General features: G+C 44.0%; 1 protein-coding gene across 1 annotated transcript in view; it reads left to right on the top strand.

Annotated features, from left to right (window-relative positions):
• LOC126183549 (sodium channel protein Nach) overlaps nt 1–18,783 on the top strand; it is a 259,499-nt gene that overhangs the window by 182,589 nt on the left and 58,127 nt on the right. Inside the window, exons 7-8 of the mRNA XM_049925663.1 lie at nt 142–316; nt 17,016–17,122. Of these exons, the coding sequence (XP_049781620.1) occupies nt 142–316; nt 17,016–17,122 (282 nt within the window). The remainder of the gene's footprint in view (nt 1–141; nt 317–17,015; nt 17,123–18,783) is intronic.

Below are 18,783 nucleotides of genomic sequence, written 5' to 3'. Positions count from 1 at the left end.
TGCCAAATCAATACCTAGTACTGGTAGGCTCAGTTGGTCTGGGTCCTTCAACTATGGTGTTCTGGATGTGCAACACTACACGTACTGAGATGCAAAACCGGTATCAGCGAGCCCTGAACGACGCTATGTTGGCTGTGGCAGAGAAGTGGGCAACGCCGCGGCCGCCGGACGGCGTCCCCGGGCTGGAGCTGGAGCGCGAGGAGTCCATCGAGTGCCCAGAGTGCCTGCCCTCGTGCAGCGACGTCCACTACACCATCAGGGCCAACTCCGCGCCCTTCGCGCCACCCAACGGGCTCGACACTTCACACCCACTCCTGTGAGTACCTGTGGCAAACAAAGCTGCATGTAACACGGCACAAATGAGCTTTTCAATGGACGCCGAAGTCGTCAGTTTTAAATTGAACATGTGACGTTTCTACAGTTTACATCCAGTCACATCTAGTCACGCCTTGTCAATGGAAATTACAGATCCAACTCAATCAGTTGCTGAATGAACACTGCTAAGGGACGGTATGAATATGAGATTTTGAGTAGGGTACCTTGCAGAAGGCCACTGCTTGCAGTAACAAGTATTTTTGTATTTTGTTTTATTTAATTACACGTCTAGTTCCGTAGGACCAAATTGAGGAGCAAATCTCCAAGGTCATGAAAAGTGTCAGCACACGAAATTACAACGTAAAAGTATTAACAGATAAAAATAAAATGTTTATGAACCCAAAAAAATTCAAGCCATAAGTTTAAGTAAACGCAGTCAACAATACAAGAATCAGCTTAATTTTTCAAGGAACTCCTTGACAGAATAGAAAGAGTGACCCATGACGAAACTCTTCAGTTTAGATCTGAAAGTGCGTGGATTACTGCTGCACACCTTTTTGCATAAGACTTAAAAGAAGTGCGGTCCAAATGCAGATTGGATTCCTGCCTAGTATTAACTGCGTGAAGGCTGCTAAGTCTTGGTAATAAACTGGTATTGTTGACAAGAAACAGCAATAATGATTATATATAGAGAGAGGCCAATGTCAGAATATCCATACTAGTGAACAAGAGTCGCCAAGAGGTTCGCGAACGTGCACCACTTGTAGCCCGAGGTGCCCGTTTATGAGCCAAAAATATCCTTTGAGAATGGGAAGAGTTACCCCAAAATATAATACCGTATGACATAAGCGAATAAAAATAAGCAAAGTAGACTAATTTTCGTGTCGAACGATCACTTACTTCGAATACCGTTGGAATAGTAAAAATGGCAGCATTAGGTCTTTGGACAAGATCCTGAACGTTGGCTTTCCACAACAGTTTACTATGTATCTGAACAGCTAGAAATTTGAACTGTTCAGTTTCAATAATCATATGGCCATTCCGTAAAATTAAAACGGTTTTGTTGAATTGTGTGTTAGAAACTGTAAAAACTGTCTTCTGTGATTTAACGTTAGTTTATTTTCTACAAGCCACGAACTTGTGTCATGAACTGCAATATTTGAAACAGAGACAATGTAGCATACAACATCCTTTACTACCAACAAACAGCAAACAGAAATATTTTAGAGTTACCTGTAATACTAGAGGGCGTATCATGTATATAAAAAAGGAACAGGAGTGGCTCCAACTCTGATCTCTGGGGCACCCCCCCCCCGCCCCCATTTGATTGTACCCCATTCAGACACCACATCACAGTGTTTCTCAACACAGTGAATAATGACCTTTTGCTGTCTGTTGCTAAAGAGAGAGGTGAACCAATTGTGAGCTACTCCCCGTATTCCATAATAATCCAACTTCTGGAGCAATATTTTCTGATGAACACAATCAAACGCCTTAGTTAAATCAAGAAATATGCCTAGTGTTCGAAACCTTTTGTTTAATCCATCCAGTACCTCACAGAGAAAAGAGAATATAGTATCTTCAGTTATTAAACGACTTCCAAAGCCGAAATGTGCATTTGATAGCAAATTGTATGATACAAAATAATCAATTATCCTTACATGCACAGCCTTTTCAATAACTTTAGCAAACACTGATGGGCCGGCCGTGGTGACCGAGCGGTTCTAGGAGCTTCAGTCTGGAACCCCGCGACCGCTACGGTCACAGGTGCGAATCCTGCCTCGGGCATGGATGTGTGTGATGTCCTTAGGTTAGTTAGGTTTAAGTAGTTCTAAATTCTAGGGGACTGATGACCTCAGATGTTAAGTCCCATAGTGCTCAGAGCCATTTGAACCAAACGCTGATGGCATAGAAATAGGACTAAAATTGTCTACATTATCCCTTTCTCCCTTTTTATAAAGCGGCTTTACTACTGAGTTCTTTAATCGTTCAGGAAACTGACAATTCTTAAAGGAAAAATTATAAATATGGCTAAGCACGGCGCTAACATCTGCCTGGCATTCTCCTAGGCACCTTGCCATATCAAAGAGCGTCCGTTCTTAGTCTTCAGTGATCTGTTATTGACACAATCTCCCTCTTGTCAGTATCACAGAGGAATATTTCAGACACAAATCTTGGAAAGGCATTTTCCAAGAGTTGTATGATTCCTTGTAGAAACTAAGTTTTTATTTAGTTCACCAGCGATGTCCAGAAAATGGTTGTTAAATACGGTACTTATACCTGACTTATCAGTAACAGAAATATTTTTATTGCGAACTGACTTCATATCGTCAACATTGTGCTTCTGACCAGACACTTCCTTCACAACTGACCATATAGTTTTAATTTTATCCTTGAATTAGCTATTCTATTTGCATACCACATACTCTTTGCCTTTCTAATAACAATTTTAAGCACCTTACAATACTGTTTGTAATGGGCTACTATAGCTTCATTGTGACTACTTCTAACATTTTGATATAATTCCCTCTTTGCTCCTAGCGGTTCTAGGCGCTCAGTCCGGAACCGCGGGAATGCTACGGTCGCAGGTTCGAATCCTGTCTCGGGCATGGATGTGTGTGATGTCCTTAGGTTAGTTAGGTTTAAGTAGTTCTAAGTTCTAGGGGACTGATGACCACAGATGTTAAGTCCCATAGTGCTCAGAGCCATTTTGAACCCTCTTTGCTCAACATGATATCCTTATCCCACTAGTCAGCCACTCAGGTGGCCTTATACTGTTAGTACCCGTTTCAGAGTGTTCTAATGGAAAGCAACTGTCAAAGAGCTGAGAAATGTGTTAAGCAAAGCATTATATTTGTCATCTATGTTATCGGCACTATAAACATCCTGCCACTCTAGTTCCTTGACGAGGCTTAAAAAACTCTCTCTGGATTAGTTTTCCTACATAGTTTGTAATTATATGTGACATTTGTTTGAGTACAAAAGCCTTTTAGTGTTAAAATTTGTGCATCATGGTCTGAAAGGCCATTCACGCTTCTACTAACAGAATGCCCATCTCTTAATGAAGAATGAATAAAAATATTGTCTATGGCTGTGCTTCTGTTTCCCTGCACCGTGGGTGGAAAAAACACAATATTCATCACATTATATAAGTTGAGGAGATCTACCAATATCCTTTTTATTGCACATCATACACAAAATTAATATTGCAGTCACCACATATAACAAATTTTTGGTGCTTCCTATAAAGTGAATCAAAAACCCCCTCTAGCTTGAGCAGAAATGCTCTGAAGTCAGAGTTATGGGACCTATAAACAACAACAATTAGAAGTTTACTTTCACTAAATTCAACTGCCCTGCACAACATTCAGATACCTGTTCAGTGTAGTCCTGTCATACATCTATGGACTCAACTGGAATACTATTTTTTTACGTACATGGCCACTGCCACACCCCGCATGGAACTCCTTGAAAAACAGCCAGCTAATCTGTGTCCTGGTAAAGGAAGCCTCTGAATTGTCAAATTATTTAAGTGGTTCTCTGATATACCAATAATGTCAGAGTCAATATCTATATGCAGTTCACTAACTTTGTCTCTAATAACTCTTATATTTTGATGAAATAAGCTAATTACTTCTTACTTGGATACCTGACCTCCTCTGAAGGTGATTCCTTTATTAGAGGGACTTGCTTTAAGCAGGTATATCTATAGGGCAGACTTCAGTCTAAAATAGGTGCAGCTCTAACACCAACTAGCACAGGAATTTTTCCATGAGTGGTCTAACCACCTCTTCCCATACACTCAACTGGCACCACTTCAATGTGACCCATGCCCTCTGTCATCAGCGCCCTTCCCAACGCCATGTTAACACGCTTAACAGCTGCATTAAGATGACGCCGATGATGACGCTGACAGAGTTGCACGAACTGCAAATTAGTGCCACCAGTTTGAGTGGCTATCTTTACCAGGTTTCCTTCTACATCATATTCCCCATCCCTATCAAGACTATTCCCTGCTCCACTCACAGTCACTACCTGATCCTCTTTTGTAAAATTCCTACATAACTCCACTATGCTGTCAGCCACCTGAGCCAACCCTGCTCTAGGCTTACAGTGCTGCTGACCTGGTACTCACTGCCCAACACTTCCTGCAACTGTTGGTCCATGCCTCTACCGTGAGAACTACCTAGCAGCAGAACCTTCTTCTTTCTGTTAGACTTTGCAGCTGACTTAGGCTTCCTAACTGCTGAGGAGTGCTGCATGTTTCCTACACCTACAGCTACAAGAGGCTCCTCTCCACTCAGCTCTGACAGTTGGTCAGATCTATTGCATATACGCAAAGTACAACTGTCTGACTGCCTCTTCCTCGTAGTTGCCTTCTAACCAACTGCCAGTTCCCATTCCCCAACATCCTTCTCCCTCCTCAGCCTACCCAGTTCTTCCTTTGCGTATTGTAACTGCACCTGAAGGGCACAGATCTTAACTCTCCTGCTTCTCTATGCACTTATTTCTGATACAGATTCTGCATTCGCAGGCAGGATCTCGCTAGAATGCCCACTGGATTCCCCATTGCATCCTTCCAAATGAAAATACTTTGAACAAATCCCACACCGTAACCCACAGCTCACAAACCTACGACACAAAGCCCACATTTCTCACTCACGGTATAATTTTACAGTTACTGAAAAAACCAAACGTCTACGTTATCTAATTACACCAGTAGAACTATTTATAGAACTGACAATAGTGGACCCAAAATTGTCTCTCTACTAAGAAAGCAACACCTTTTACTAATACTGCTAAACCATACCTAATACCAGTACCACCAAAACTTCACACAATTTCTTAGCTAAAATCAGAAGTTTAAGTGGCCACTGGAACACTCAACGAAGTCAAAACAGTGAATGACAATTGTACTGAAATATTTCACTAGAAAGAATAAGAAACGTCAACTGAAAACTACTAAACGAAAATTACTAAACGACTTCAACTCACAGACAATTCTAAAAAACACAGTGAGCGAATGTTTCCAATTTTCACTGAACCGTTATTTCGCCACAAATAGCACGAGACACCGTGGAAAACGACTAAATTTAAGAACTGTATAACAGCGCACAAACAACTTTGTCAGAACTTAAGACCCGCTACAGCTGCAACTGCATGCCTCGAAATGTAAACACTATGCTAATATCTGGATGAACGATTGAAAACTACTTCATTTAATATCCGACTACAGTGCACAAACAACTTTGACAGTACTTAGCCTTATAACCGCTACAGATGCAACCGCACGCCGCGACAGCTCCACGTCTTGAATGGGTCAAACTACACAAACTGTAGGTGACTGGAGACGTGATCTTCGATGAGGCGAGTAGCAGTTTTGCTCGTTTTTAAGGTTCTGTACCTCAAGCGGTAAAAACGGAACCCTTACAGGATCATTTTGTTGTCCATCTGCACGCCTGCCTGTCGCTCCTTCCGCTAAGATCACGTTTTCTGAGGAACAGATAGAAGTATCAACTTGAAATTTATGTCAGATACTAAGGTCTATAATTTTTGACGACATAACTGGTTAGTCACATATCGCTAAGAGACCATAAATATACTTATTGCTACTATAGTCTCGCACATTCCTTCTACCCCATAAATCCAGCCCCCCCCCCCTTCTCCTCAACAGAGTTCTCTATTTGTGCTTTATTTTTTCGTATCTTCTACTGTCACTGTCATTTCAATCTTCTCCTTAATCTGTATTCGTTTCACTCCTGATAACTCTAATCATAGACTCAAATGCACTAAAATAATTTATATAATTCCTTGCGGCATTCACTGTTTTTTAATTATCATTATTATTATTGTTGTATTTGTTACTATTATCAACTATTATAATCATTACTGTTATCATTGTTAATATTATTGTTACTATTATTACTGTGAACTTTTTTGTGAACTCTTTCGTATGCGTCGTCTTGGTCAGATGTAAGAGAGCGCCTTAAGGCCCTAATCGGCTCAGGCTAAATAAGCGATAAATAAATAAATATCATCCAAAATTTTTTGGTTGTAGGAGCGGGGCTCCATGTCACTAAGTGACCAGAAATATACTTAATGCTGTTGTATCATCCGAAATTCTCTGGTTGGAGGAACAGGGCTGTATTGTATTGAACTGAGGACCTAGAAACGACGGAGAGACACCGTTCACGCCGTAGCCTTCAGTGGTACACAACCCCACAACATGCTACAGCAGTGCACTCACCCCACCACGCCCCACACCGAACCCAGAGTTATTGTGGGCTTCGGCCCCCAGTGAACCCCCCCACCCATCCGGGAACGTCTCATTCAAGGCAAGTGTAACTCCAATGTTTGCGTGGTAGAGTAATTATGGTGTACGCGTACGTGAGGACAGTGTATGCGCAGCAATCGCCGACATAGTGTAACTGAGGCGGAATAAGGGGAACCAGCCCACATTCTCCGAGGCAGATGGAAAACCGCTTTAAAAACCACCAAGGCTGGCCGACACACCGGACGGCGGCGCTATTCCGCCGGGCGGATTCTTGCCTGGGACCGGCACGCCTTCCCGCTCGGGAAGCAGTGCGTTAGACCACACGGCTAGCCGGGCGGTCCAAGGAACAGGGCTAGTGAAGTATGAGCTCATTAAATTCCACGTTGCAAGAACGTGGCACGTGGCACGCCTAGAACGTTGAATGGTCGAGGAGCGTATTTTCGGGACGTTCCCCTGAATTACATTAAGGATGGTACAGCCGCGTGAGAAGGCTGGCGGAGATAACTGTGCTTCCGGGCCGGGGTACCGTAAGGCGCCTTCTTAGAGCTGCTATCCCGAGGGATAGCCAAAACACCCAGGGTCATTCCTCGTTACATACACTCCTGGAAATGGAAAAAAGAACACATTGACACCGGTGTGTCAGACCCACCATACTTGCTCCGGACACTGCGAGAGGGCTGTACAAGCAATGATCACACGCACGGCACAGCGGACACACCAGGAACCGCGGTGTTGGCCGTCGAATGGCGCTAGCTGCGCAGCATTTGTGCACCGCCGCCGTCAGTGTCAGCCAGTTTGCCGTGGCATACGGAGCTCCATCGCAGTCTTTAACACTGGTAGCATGCCGCGACAGCGTGGACGTGAACCGTATGTGCAGTTGACGGACTTTGAGCGAGGGCGTATAGTGGGCATGCGGGAGGCCGGGTGGACGTACCGCCGAATTGCTCAACACGTGGGGCGTGAGGTCTCCACAGTACATCGATGTTGTCGCCAGTGGTCGGCGGAAGGTGCACGTGCCCGTCGACCTGGGACCGGACCGCAGCGACACACGGATGCACGCCAAGACCGTAGGATCCTACGCAGTGCCATAGGGGACCGCACCGCCACTTCCCAGCAAATTAGGGACACTGTTGCTCCTGGGGTATCGGCGAGGACCATTCGCAACCGTCTCCATGAAGCTGGGCTACGGTCCCGCACACCGTTAGGCCGTCTTCCGCTCACGCCCCAACATCGTGCAGCCCGCCTCCAGTGGTGTCGCGACAGGCGTGAATGAAGGGACGAATGGAGACGTGTCGTCTTCAGCGATGAGAGTCGCGTCTGCCTTGGTGCCAATGATGGTCGTATGCGTGTTTGGCGCCGTGCAGGTGAGCGCCACAATCAGGACTGCATACGACCGAGGCACACAGGGCCAACACCCGGCATCATGGTGTGGGGAGCGATCTGCTACACTGGCCGTACACCACTGGTGATCGTCGAGGGGACACTGAATAGTGCACGGTACATCCAAACCGTCATCGAACCCATCGTTCTACCATTCCTAGACCGGCAAGGGAACTTGCTGTTCCAACAGGACAATGCACGTCCGCATGTATCCCGTGCCACCCAACGTGCTCTAGAAGGTGTAAGTCAACTAGCCTGGCCAGCAAGATCTCCGGATCTGTCCCCCATTGAGCATGTTTGGGACTGGATGAAGCGTCGTCTCACGCGGTCTGCACGTCCAGCACGAACGCTGGTCCAACTGAGGCGCCAGGTGGAAATGGCATGGCAAGCCGTTCCACAGGACTACATCCAGCATCTCTACGATCGTCTCCATGGGAGAATAGCAGCCTGCATTGCTGCGAAAGGTGGATATACACTGTACTAGTGCCGACATCGTGCATGCTCTGTTGCCTGTGTCTATGTGCCTGTGGTTCTGTCAGTGTGATCATGTGATGTATCTGACCCCAGGAATGTGTCAATAAAGTTTCCCCTTCCTGGGACAATAAATTCACGGTGTTCTACCATATTACCGTACGCAGCATGGGAACGAGCTGCGTTTTGCGGCCAGACGAATTTTCAGCCATTGAAGAAACTCTAAATTGCCAAGATCGCATTCAGTACTATGTGTACCTGATGAAACAAGATTTTTTGAAGATCAGCGATCTTCACTGTTAAAAAGTTCTTCAAAGCAAATACAGATCGCTCCATCTCATATCTAATTGTGAGAAATTTCAATTTTCAGCGAATCAGGTTGAAAGACCGTCCAGTGCCAACTTCTAGTTAGTTTACGGAAATACAACAAGCGCTATCAAAGAAAAATCTGTGGGCTTCTCCTGGAATTTTGAATGCGAGGAGGAATTTTCGGCTGTCATGGTGGCAAAACTCGGGATGCCTCCCCTCCACCGGTAGCATAGAGAAGAGCTGAGCTGAGTAAAATAGGAGAGCACAATCAGGTGGAGTCGGGTTCGAGGATGTGGTTTCACATCTCGTCGTAGAGACATAGCGAGGTGTACGGGCCAGCCCGAAGCTTCTTTCGTTGTTCTTTTTGAATAAGTGTCGCGGTTAGTGTTTACACTGTTTTTCCTCTAAGCAACTCGCAATTTGTGTGTTTACTTCAAGACGTGAGTTTCCTTTTTATTGTGGACTTATTGTATTGGGATTGTGAGTCGATCTTCTCCTTGATCATTGCATTTGCGAGCTGCACAGGCTTTGAAATACCATTAGCTTTTTGAGCAGCTATGTTCCACAGAGCATTCACATATCTTCGGCATACATTCAGTACAGTCAGTGTAGATAGGAATGTTATCTCATGAATGGGTAATTTCTCTCCCTTCCGCACTAATTTCATTATCCATAACAGGGCAAATTGTGACTATAGCTTCCATATATCCTAGTCATTTCTTTGAATCATTAAAATAAAGATTAATTTTAACGAATATAGTTGTTTTTCTGTTCTACAACCATTCGATGAGGGAACCATTCTCTGTAAATAAATGTCACTCTACGGCTCAGGATGCCTAAACTGTGCCCTCGTTGTCCCAGCGTTCCGGTGTAAAACAGGTGCCATTATCTGGAACATTTTATGATTAACCAGGAAAGGTTTTGGTTTCATTCCTTCTGTTTATGAAACTGTGGGAGTTTGTTTATCGTTGATTAAACTTCACTTGCATGTGCACTGAACTGCATGAGTGACTACCACTGCAAGAGTCCTTCCGTGCTGTTGTAAACCTACAGGATGTCGAATATCTGGTAGAATTAATGGTGTTTTGAGTCAGCAAGCGTGGTAGGTAGCTCGCCACTCACTACTGTCAAACCCTAGACGGATCACAGTAACCTTGGAGCACTACACACCCAAAGACTTGACCATTATAAATTTTACGTTCTAAGTCAAGGCAGTCAAATTTAAGGCCACTTATATCACATATTTTGATGCTCGCAAAGTCATTCATCAATAACAGTGGATGAAATATTTGCATACTCGTCTGCCCTGGTGGTCTAGAAGTAAAAGCATGTTCCTCAAACTGAGAGGTCGAGCGATGAGATCTCGGGCAGACCACGGATTTTTCAGTCTTCTCGCTTACCTAGTCTTTATCTCTCAATGAATTGAAGAATCGCCAGAAACAACCCATTGTTCCCTTTCCCTCGGTTGGACAACTGGAGCAGATTGAGGCACGCAAGTCGTGGCGTCCAATAGAAAGACCTGCACTAGGCCACTGAACGACACGAAATTATTATTATTGTTATTATTACTATCCATACTTGTATAAATAATTGAGCCTATCCGGAACTCTCAGGACGCGAGTCCTACTCGCTATTCTCCGGTTTCAATTTTAAAAAATGCAAAGCGTCGTGTTCATCTATGTCCCAATGAGCAATGACGCATTTAACCTACAGTATGTTTTATAGTGTACTGGAGATGTTTCTCGTATTATGACTTGAGCCCACTCATTCAGGTTATCGTGAAAATGTAGCAGCATGATTATTTCAGAACTCTCTTCGTTCTTCATCTTTGATGGGTGTTCTTACACTCACCTCTTCCAAGATTTACGACAGTCATGTTCACACGTCTGCGTGCATATGTTTGAGAAACACATGAGCACCGTATCGTATTACGACTGGCTAGTTAAATCACTCGATATTAACCCCTTAGAAAATATCTGGTACTGTTTTGAAAAATGGATAAATCTTAACAATCCACATACCATCTGCAGCATCTAATAGTCAGTGACTGGCTTCGGCTGCACGTGAAAAACTTGTGGATTCTCTTACTTGCCGAAGTGAACCCATGAGATGTGATGTATCCACGGGGTGGCTAATTTATTGTCTGATACGCTTAAATAATTGATTGTTTTGTACTCACCCTGTAGTTGCTGTCAGGTTTCCTGTCTGTATTTCGTTCATCCGAGTAGGGGAGTAGGCAGACAGAAACAGTCTGTTTCCTATTCATTCATACAGATGTGGTAATGCGCAATATTTAAAAGGTATTAAAATTGCAGTTGGTATTATTTAGACAGGCGATCTTGAAGTGGTTATTATAGTTTTCTTGCATAGCGAATCCGTCTGTTGCAATGAACTGCTCTTGCGAGGCTTAGTAAAATGACATTTCACAGCGGGGAGCTAGCGTCAATCTGAAGCTCAGGCACAGTTTCACAAGAAGATACAAAGAAACTGATATAGGCATGCCTATTCAAATACAGAGATATGTAAACAGGCAGAATACGGAGCTGCTGTCGGTAACGGCGATATAAGAAAATAAGTGTGTGGCGCAGTTATTAGATCGGTTACTGCTGCTACAATGGCAGGTTATCAAGATTTAAGTGAGTTTACACGAGATCTTATAGTCGGCGCAGGAGCACAGCATCTCCGAGGTAGCGATGAAGTGGGTGTTTTCCCGTACAACAATCTCAAGAATGTACCGTGAATATCAGGAATCCCGTAAAACATCAAATCTCCGACATCGCTACGGCCGGAAAAAGATCCTGCAATAACGGGACCAACGACGATTGAAGTGAATCTTTCAACGTGACAGAAGTGCAACCCTTCCGCAAGTTGCTGCAGATTTCGTCAACGAGTGTCAGCGTGTGAACCATTCATCGAAACATCAACGCTATGGGCTTCTGGAGCCGAAGACCCACTCGTATAACCTTGATGACTGCACTACACAGAGCTTTACGCCTCGTCTCGGCCCGTCAACACCGTAACTGGATTGTTGATGACTGGAAACATGTTGTCTGGTCGGACGAGTCTCGTTTCAAATTGTATCGAGCGGATGCACGTGTATGGGTATGGGGACAACCTCATGATTCATGGACCTTGCATGTCAGCAGGAAACTGTTAAAGCTGGTGGAGGCTCTGTAATGGTGTGGGGCATGTGCAGGTGGAGTGATATGGGACCCATGATACGTCTAGGTACGACTCTGACAGGTGACACGTACGTAAGCATCTTGTCTGATCATCTGCATCCATTTATGTTCATTGTGTGTTCCGATGGACTTAAACAATTCCAGCAGGACAATGCGAGACCCTACACGTCCAGTGGCTCCATGAACACTCTTCTGCGTTTAAACTCCCCAGACATGAACATTATTGAGCATATCTGGGATGCCTTGCAATGTGCTGTTCAGAAAGTTCTCCAACCTCTCGTACTCTTACGGATATATCGACAGTCCTGCAGGATTCATGGTGTCAATTCTCATGAGCACTAGTTCAGACATTAGTTGAGTCCATGTCACGTAGTGTTGCGGCATTTCTGTGTGCTCGCGGAGGCCCTGCACTATATTACTCAGGTGTACCAGTTTCTTTGGCTCTTCAGTGTACATTCAGATCGAAAGAGCGCTTATTCAGGAGCTGACAGAGTGGGATAACAGAACCAGCGCCTCTGAAGGGTGAAGTTGGACAATTGTACAGTGCTGGCTGGCTAGGCTGCTTCAGGGTCTGAGAAGGAAGAAAATTACAACAAATGACGTCACTGCCGCCCAGTGGTAACGCTTACTCATTACACCGTGTTGTGCCTTCCAGGGTGGTGGACTGCTGCTGGAGAAGTACTAGCTAGCAGACTCTCACAAATACCCTCCCCTCCCTCCCTACAAATCAGACGCTTATTCTCAGATGTTCTCACATGCTTGGCGACGTTCTTTGTACATGACCTTATCGAGGTGTTTATTTGACATTCACCACTGCCATTCCCATCAGTTTTTGAATTTGAAGTAGAATCAACTGCAGTGGCAGATGAGTATATGAAGGACTTCGTCTCCAGTAACAGCAGGCAACCGACTGAGCTGGGGGTCCGTATACAGAAGACTTGGTGTCTTGCTGTGTCCCTTGCTGGGTGAGTGTATCCTGCTGGTGGCCACGTCCCTAGTAGGTCGCGTATTCGAGCCTGGTCTCTCCGTTGCTAGAGCAAATCTTTCGTCACTAATCACGACCCAACACGCCTTTGGCTTTGGCTATGCTGGATGTTGTAGTTCGAACACCATTTATCCCGAGGTGGTACGAGGAGACCACGAGTTAGTCAGACTGCATCTGACACACTTCATGGGAAGCTTAGTTGACATCTGTGCCCATCGCTACTAACCACTGTTGTTCTGGCTCCCGACCCGGCAGTTGCTGACCACAGCACTCAGTACTCCAGCTGCCACTGAGAGGCAACAGCCTCACGCTGCTGTAATCCCGCCTCTGTGCTAAAATGAATAAAGGATTATTGGAATCAGGTCTTTTTCACTAACGATTCGCCAAGCAATTCCAGCCACCATCACCCCTGCAACCCACATCCCTTCAAGGAAGTGGCAACTTCTTCTGTCCTACAAACATTTGATTCTTCTACCGTCTGAATACTTCTATACTTTCTGTGATGACCTTCGTTGTACTGATGTGTTGCTGCCACAGATTGTGATGTGGGATTTGCTGTGAGTCGAGAGATGTCTGTTCACGGTATAGATTGGAGAAGGGAACATGTTAGATGTCGTAATGGTTCGGGCAATAATAGGGACTTCAAAACGAGTGCATGTGGAGAGGACTGGATAAAGCTGAATTTCATCTTCTAAGGAAGGCTACAATGATACTGAGGACAGATGAGGGTAGATGTGGTAAAATGAAGTGAGGCTTGTTTCGACTGTTAGTCTCAGCAGCATTCGTGGTTAATAGGCAGTGCGCAATCAATCTGGATAATGGAGGCCGTGACTATGCTGAAAGGCGTGAACCTTTTAGAGGATAGTGGCAACGAAGAGGAGAACGTCTTCAATAAAGGGGTAGGAGGTTTAGCCTTACATTTATAGTAGTACATGGATTGGAACAGGTTACTGGTATTGAGTAAATCAGATTACAACATTGTTTTAGGCGGCAATAGGAATTGCAGTGAGGCTATAGGTTTATTGTTATAGTCTTAAATTAAATGCTCACTATATACGGCTATATGACGTTTTTGGTAATGGTTTGTCTTGTATCTCGATCATAAACAGAAGACGTAGAAACGGAATTAGCTTCAGAGACATACCATAACAACAGAGAGGACGTCGCCGAGGCAGGCGTACAGCCAGCAGAATGATTGCGGAAGTTGGTTACAATAAAATGGAGGGTACCTACGTCATGGCGTTAGTTCCTGCGCTACCGGGACATAGCCAAGAGCGCACCGCCGATTTTCACGTTATTTCTGAGACATGTCCGCGACACCGTGTGACTTGGGCGGTCCCGCATGTCCAGCGCTGGATGTTGGTTATAATTAGTTCCAGGCACTTGCTCTTGTGGACGCTCTTTAATTAATCATTTGTAGTCTGGGGCAACGCCGCGGAACAACACGGAAGCACTTCCACATGAAGTTGCGAGCCTTCTTTGAGAAGACAGAAGACTTCCAGAAAAGAGACAGCCAGGAACTAGGACACAAACATCACTGGCACATCAGTACCTGCCGGCCAGTCCGACTGTGCACTTACAGCGCTGGAAAGTTACAGATAGAGCAAAATAGAACAAAGAGAACCAAAATGACTGCCTTAATAAAGGACGACCGGAAGATGAGAGGAACAGTCGAAAGATTTCGCCTCCACCACATTCTCTGGAAGATGTAATCCAGTAAGGATTTGGCTGCTGTTGCTGCTACAGGCACTTCGTATTTGACTCTCTCCGTGATTCGTGTGCCTCAAGCGTCAGATATCGTTGTTGACATAGCTTTGATCGGTTTCTGCTTATCGACTAGCCTTCAGACTTACGAGTGACTGCTGTGTATCACAATCTGCCGAGGATTGCCTTGCAAACACTGCCCGCGGATTAACCTTCGGATTAACGAGTTATTAATGTTTATGGGAGTCAGTCCCGGATTACCTTATTCCCCTAGAACTTAGAACTACTTAAACCTAACTGACCTAAGGACATCACACACATCCGTGCCCGAGGCAGCATTCGAACCTACGACCGTAGCGGTCGCGCGGTTCCAGACTGAAGCGCCTAGAACCGCTCGGCTACACCGGCCGGCCGTGCTATGTAATATGTTGGGCATGTAATAAATACTTGTTGAATTAGAAAGATATGGAGCTTGTCACGGGAAAGGTTCAACGTAATGTCTGCATTGACAAATGAAAGCGCTATTGGGTATGTGGCTGACAGATAAAGGGTGAAACGTCCCCTTAGAAAAATTAATGAATTACTGTGCTTAAACTGACACACAATATTTTTTAGCGCAACGCAATCTGACTTTCAATAATCCCTACAAGAGTATGGCTCTGACTAAATTAACCTATACGTTTCACAAATCACTTACCTCACGAAAATCTTCGTTACTCAAACTACTGCAATACAGCGAGCGCCAATACTGCTAGCTAAATAAAAGATTCAAACTACTGAAGGCACTAACTACTGATAGGTATAGTTAGCAAATGAAAGATTTTGATAGAGAACAAACAATGTATTTACCTTAATAGTGTTCAAAAGTCGTAATATATGTAGCAGTTCATGACATCCATTCTTACAAATGTACTGTTTCTGATGGACACACGTCCAGATCATCCGCTCTCGAAAATCCGCCATCTCACTTCCCCACATCCACGACTGCTGGCGGCTCACCTCCAACTGCGCAACGCTACGCGCAGTTAACATCCAGCTGCCCAACACTACAATGGCAGACAACAATGCAAACTAACCACAGACTGCACACAGCACAGCCAGTGATTTTCATACAGAGCGCTACGTGGCGTTACCAATATAAAAACCTAAACAGCCTACTTACAAGGGATTCTGAGAAAATACCAACAAGGAATGTGGGCTTGAGTTATTGCGGATGCATAGAGGTTTTCGCATCAGCTTCCGCTGACACTCATAGATTGTAATATCGGTGTTAATTCCTATGGTTAAAGAAGTAATGGTCGCCAGCTGATGAGGTAGTTAAGTTTGTCCATCCCATGGAAGACTGGTAAGGAGACAGGAACTTGGGGACCAAAGATTATATGGTGATTCAGGCAGTATGAAGGAGTGGAAACTAGAACTTGAAGACTTGGTGCTTACAGATTCCCTGTGGTGTATGTGTTAATGTATGAGGTGTCCCAGAAAAGCTGTGACAAACTTCGAGGGGTTTAGGAGGATGTCTTGAAGAAAAAATTGATATTAGGAACCAGTTTCCGGAAACGTCATTCAATGACACTACAGAATGTCGAAATTATAGGTGCCAGCTCCTGCCACTAGGCCACCCATTCGGCAGCAAACGTGACGTTGTAAGCTGACGGACCATAGGCGGAATGTCTCGCAGTGTTTTATATTATTCAGTGATCGCAAATGATTGCCACGATCGCCAGTGGAGAAGATGGAGGAAGCTTCTGCGTATACAGGCATAGTCTTCTATGAATGCGATCTCTGCTGTTTTGGTGGATGACGGTTTGTATGAGCAGTTTATTTTTCTCCTGTGCGCCGAAAAACATTGGAGGTTTTAGAGGGTTCCAGGAGAAAAATAAACTGCGGATGGAAGCCCGTGCCCAAAACCGTCATCCGCCGGGACGACAGAGCATCGCATTCATAGGAGATAAGAAATTTCTATGCAGCAACTGGCAACATCTTCTCCACTTGAGACCGTTGCAATCTGTTACGATCACTGAATAACAAACAACACTACGTGACCTTCCACCTACAGACCGACAGCATACAAGGTCATGTTTGCTGCTGTATATTTCAATCTGAAAGGATTCTTTTTTATTTAAAAGGGTAGAATTTTGGTATTTAGTAATGTGGAGTAAGTCAGAGCAAGATAGAAGAGTGTGTTGAATTAAAGGTTAAGGATTTGATGGGAGTGCAGCCCATAACTTCGCAATCTTGTGTTCGACATCATACGTAAGTAACCACTTTCAAGTGCTGGAGCTACTGTCACACGTTGTTGAAAATAGATCGTAAACCGACAGTGGCTGATGTGGTTCACATGTGTACTGTTTTTAATAAACAGACAATTGTTATTGTATGCTACGCTTTGTTGCAGCGACGGCGTGGAACTGGGCAACCACAGCATCGTCAACTTGTATTTCGAACGCGCCGACTCCGTCCTTCTGCGTCAAGATGTCCTGTACTACTGGTACGACCTACTGAGTAAGTAGGCCTCGTTTTGCTTTCCTTTATCCGAGTTCCAATGGCTACGAAGTGTTTTGTTGCAGAGCAACAAAGAGAATTATCTGCTTTAGTATTGTTGGCCTATCAGTCCTACTATCTACAAAGTGATAGTCTTCCAACGGGATACCCAATATCAGGAACATACCGCAATATCTTCATAAACCATTTAGAAAATTAAATCTCTGAGAAAGCAGCCACACAAAGAAAATATGAAATCATATGCTCATGTAATGACATAATTAGATGACATAAATAAGTGAAACATGAGGAAATACAGACAAATTTAAAATGGAAATTAACGTGGCACACATGAACATAATATTCACATCAGAAAATTCAAAAGAAGAACAGATTAACGTTCTTGTCATAACAACAAGAAGGGAAAATTGTAAAGGCTCTTTCTACGTATGCAGAAAAGCTGTAGTCAGGGACATAGTTCTGCATTTCACATCTGATCACCCCTCAACCAAAAGCAAGTTGCATTAAGTTAGATGTTTGAAAGGGTAAATATGATCCTCCTTAAGAAGAGAAATTATGAGAATTAAATACAATAAATTAAACAAATAGCAATTGATATTTGGTATGATACACAGACAACGTACAAGCTTAATTACAAAACCAGACTGAAAGTACAATCACATACACATAATACAGGAAAATACGAAAATCAGCAGACCACATACAGAGATGACACACGTACATCATATCCAAAAGAACCCAAATGACTCGAAATGCGTTTCGCCTGATTTGCATGCAGCCCACATAATGTAGTTGCTCTGCAGGTCCTCTGATCTCTTTGCAGTATAGTAGTTTCAGTAAGCAAAATCGATACCACAAGGTATCACTAGAGAACACTGTGTTTTAAGATATCAGTCGTTTGCAGAGTATGAAATTAGCAAATACTTCGGTTATTACTACCATGATCACTGTTAACTATTTCATTCTGCTGCTGATACACTCGTGCTTGAAGGAAGCATTTAATGCTTCCTGGTCGTTATTACAAATAGATGCCCAAATACAGCGAAATATTTTGTTCGCAGTGAATAGTTGCGGCGTTACGCGTCAACTGGACCTTCCGTTTTCTAGTCATTACTACTGCGAAACACAGGAGAACATAATGGTTCCTTCTGTTCGTCAGAGATTTCAGGAAGACATGGAATAACCTTCCAACATGAATGTTCTCGTTTTAAAACAACATTCGTTTGCCTTACCTCCTTTCCTTTTTTAGAAGACTGAGAGAAACATGAAACTATTTATTTGTCACATGGCGCGTGACGTCAAAGCCGATGAAGACATCAAAGAGAAAGTATTTGGCTTTCTTTTACATCGAGAAAAGGCATCATATTAATTTATTTTCTCTTTATTTACATGCAGGTAGGAAGCTGATACCGACGAAAGCACAAAAGAGATATCATGATATCATTTTCTTTTAATATCAAGCAGAAATCACGGTACATACAGAGAAAAAGTGACGCAAAACCAGCTGTGTAGAAGTAATACTTTCAAATTGTAAATACTTAATAATTCTCGCTGCAACCTAAACGAATAACTCTTACCACCAATTACATTTCATGGAAGTGGCAGGACTCGAAACTCCTGTCTGCAGATTAGAAACTGACCGCCTTAACCGCTATGCCATT

Source organism: Schistocerca cancellata, chromosome 1 (genome assembly GCF_023864275.1).
Source record: "Schistocerca cancellata isolate TAMUIC-IGC-003103 chromosome 1, iqSchCanc2.1, whole genome shotgun sequence".
Lineage (NCBI taxonomy): Eukaryota > Metazoa > Arthropoda > Insecta > Orthoptera > Acrididae > Schistocerca > Schistocerca cancellata.
Note: the sequence above shows the minus strand (reverse complement) of the source record. Positions and strands in the feature narration are given on the sequence as shown.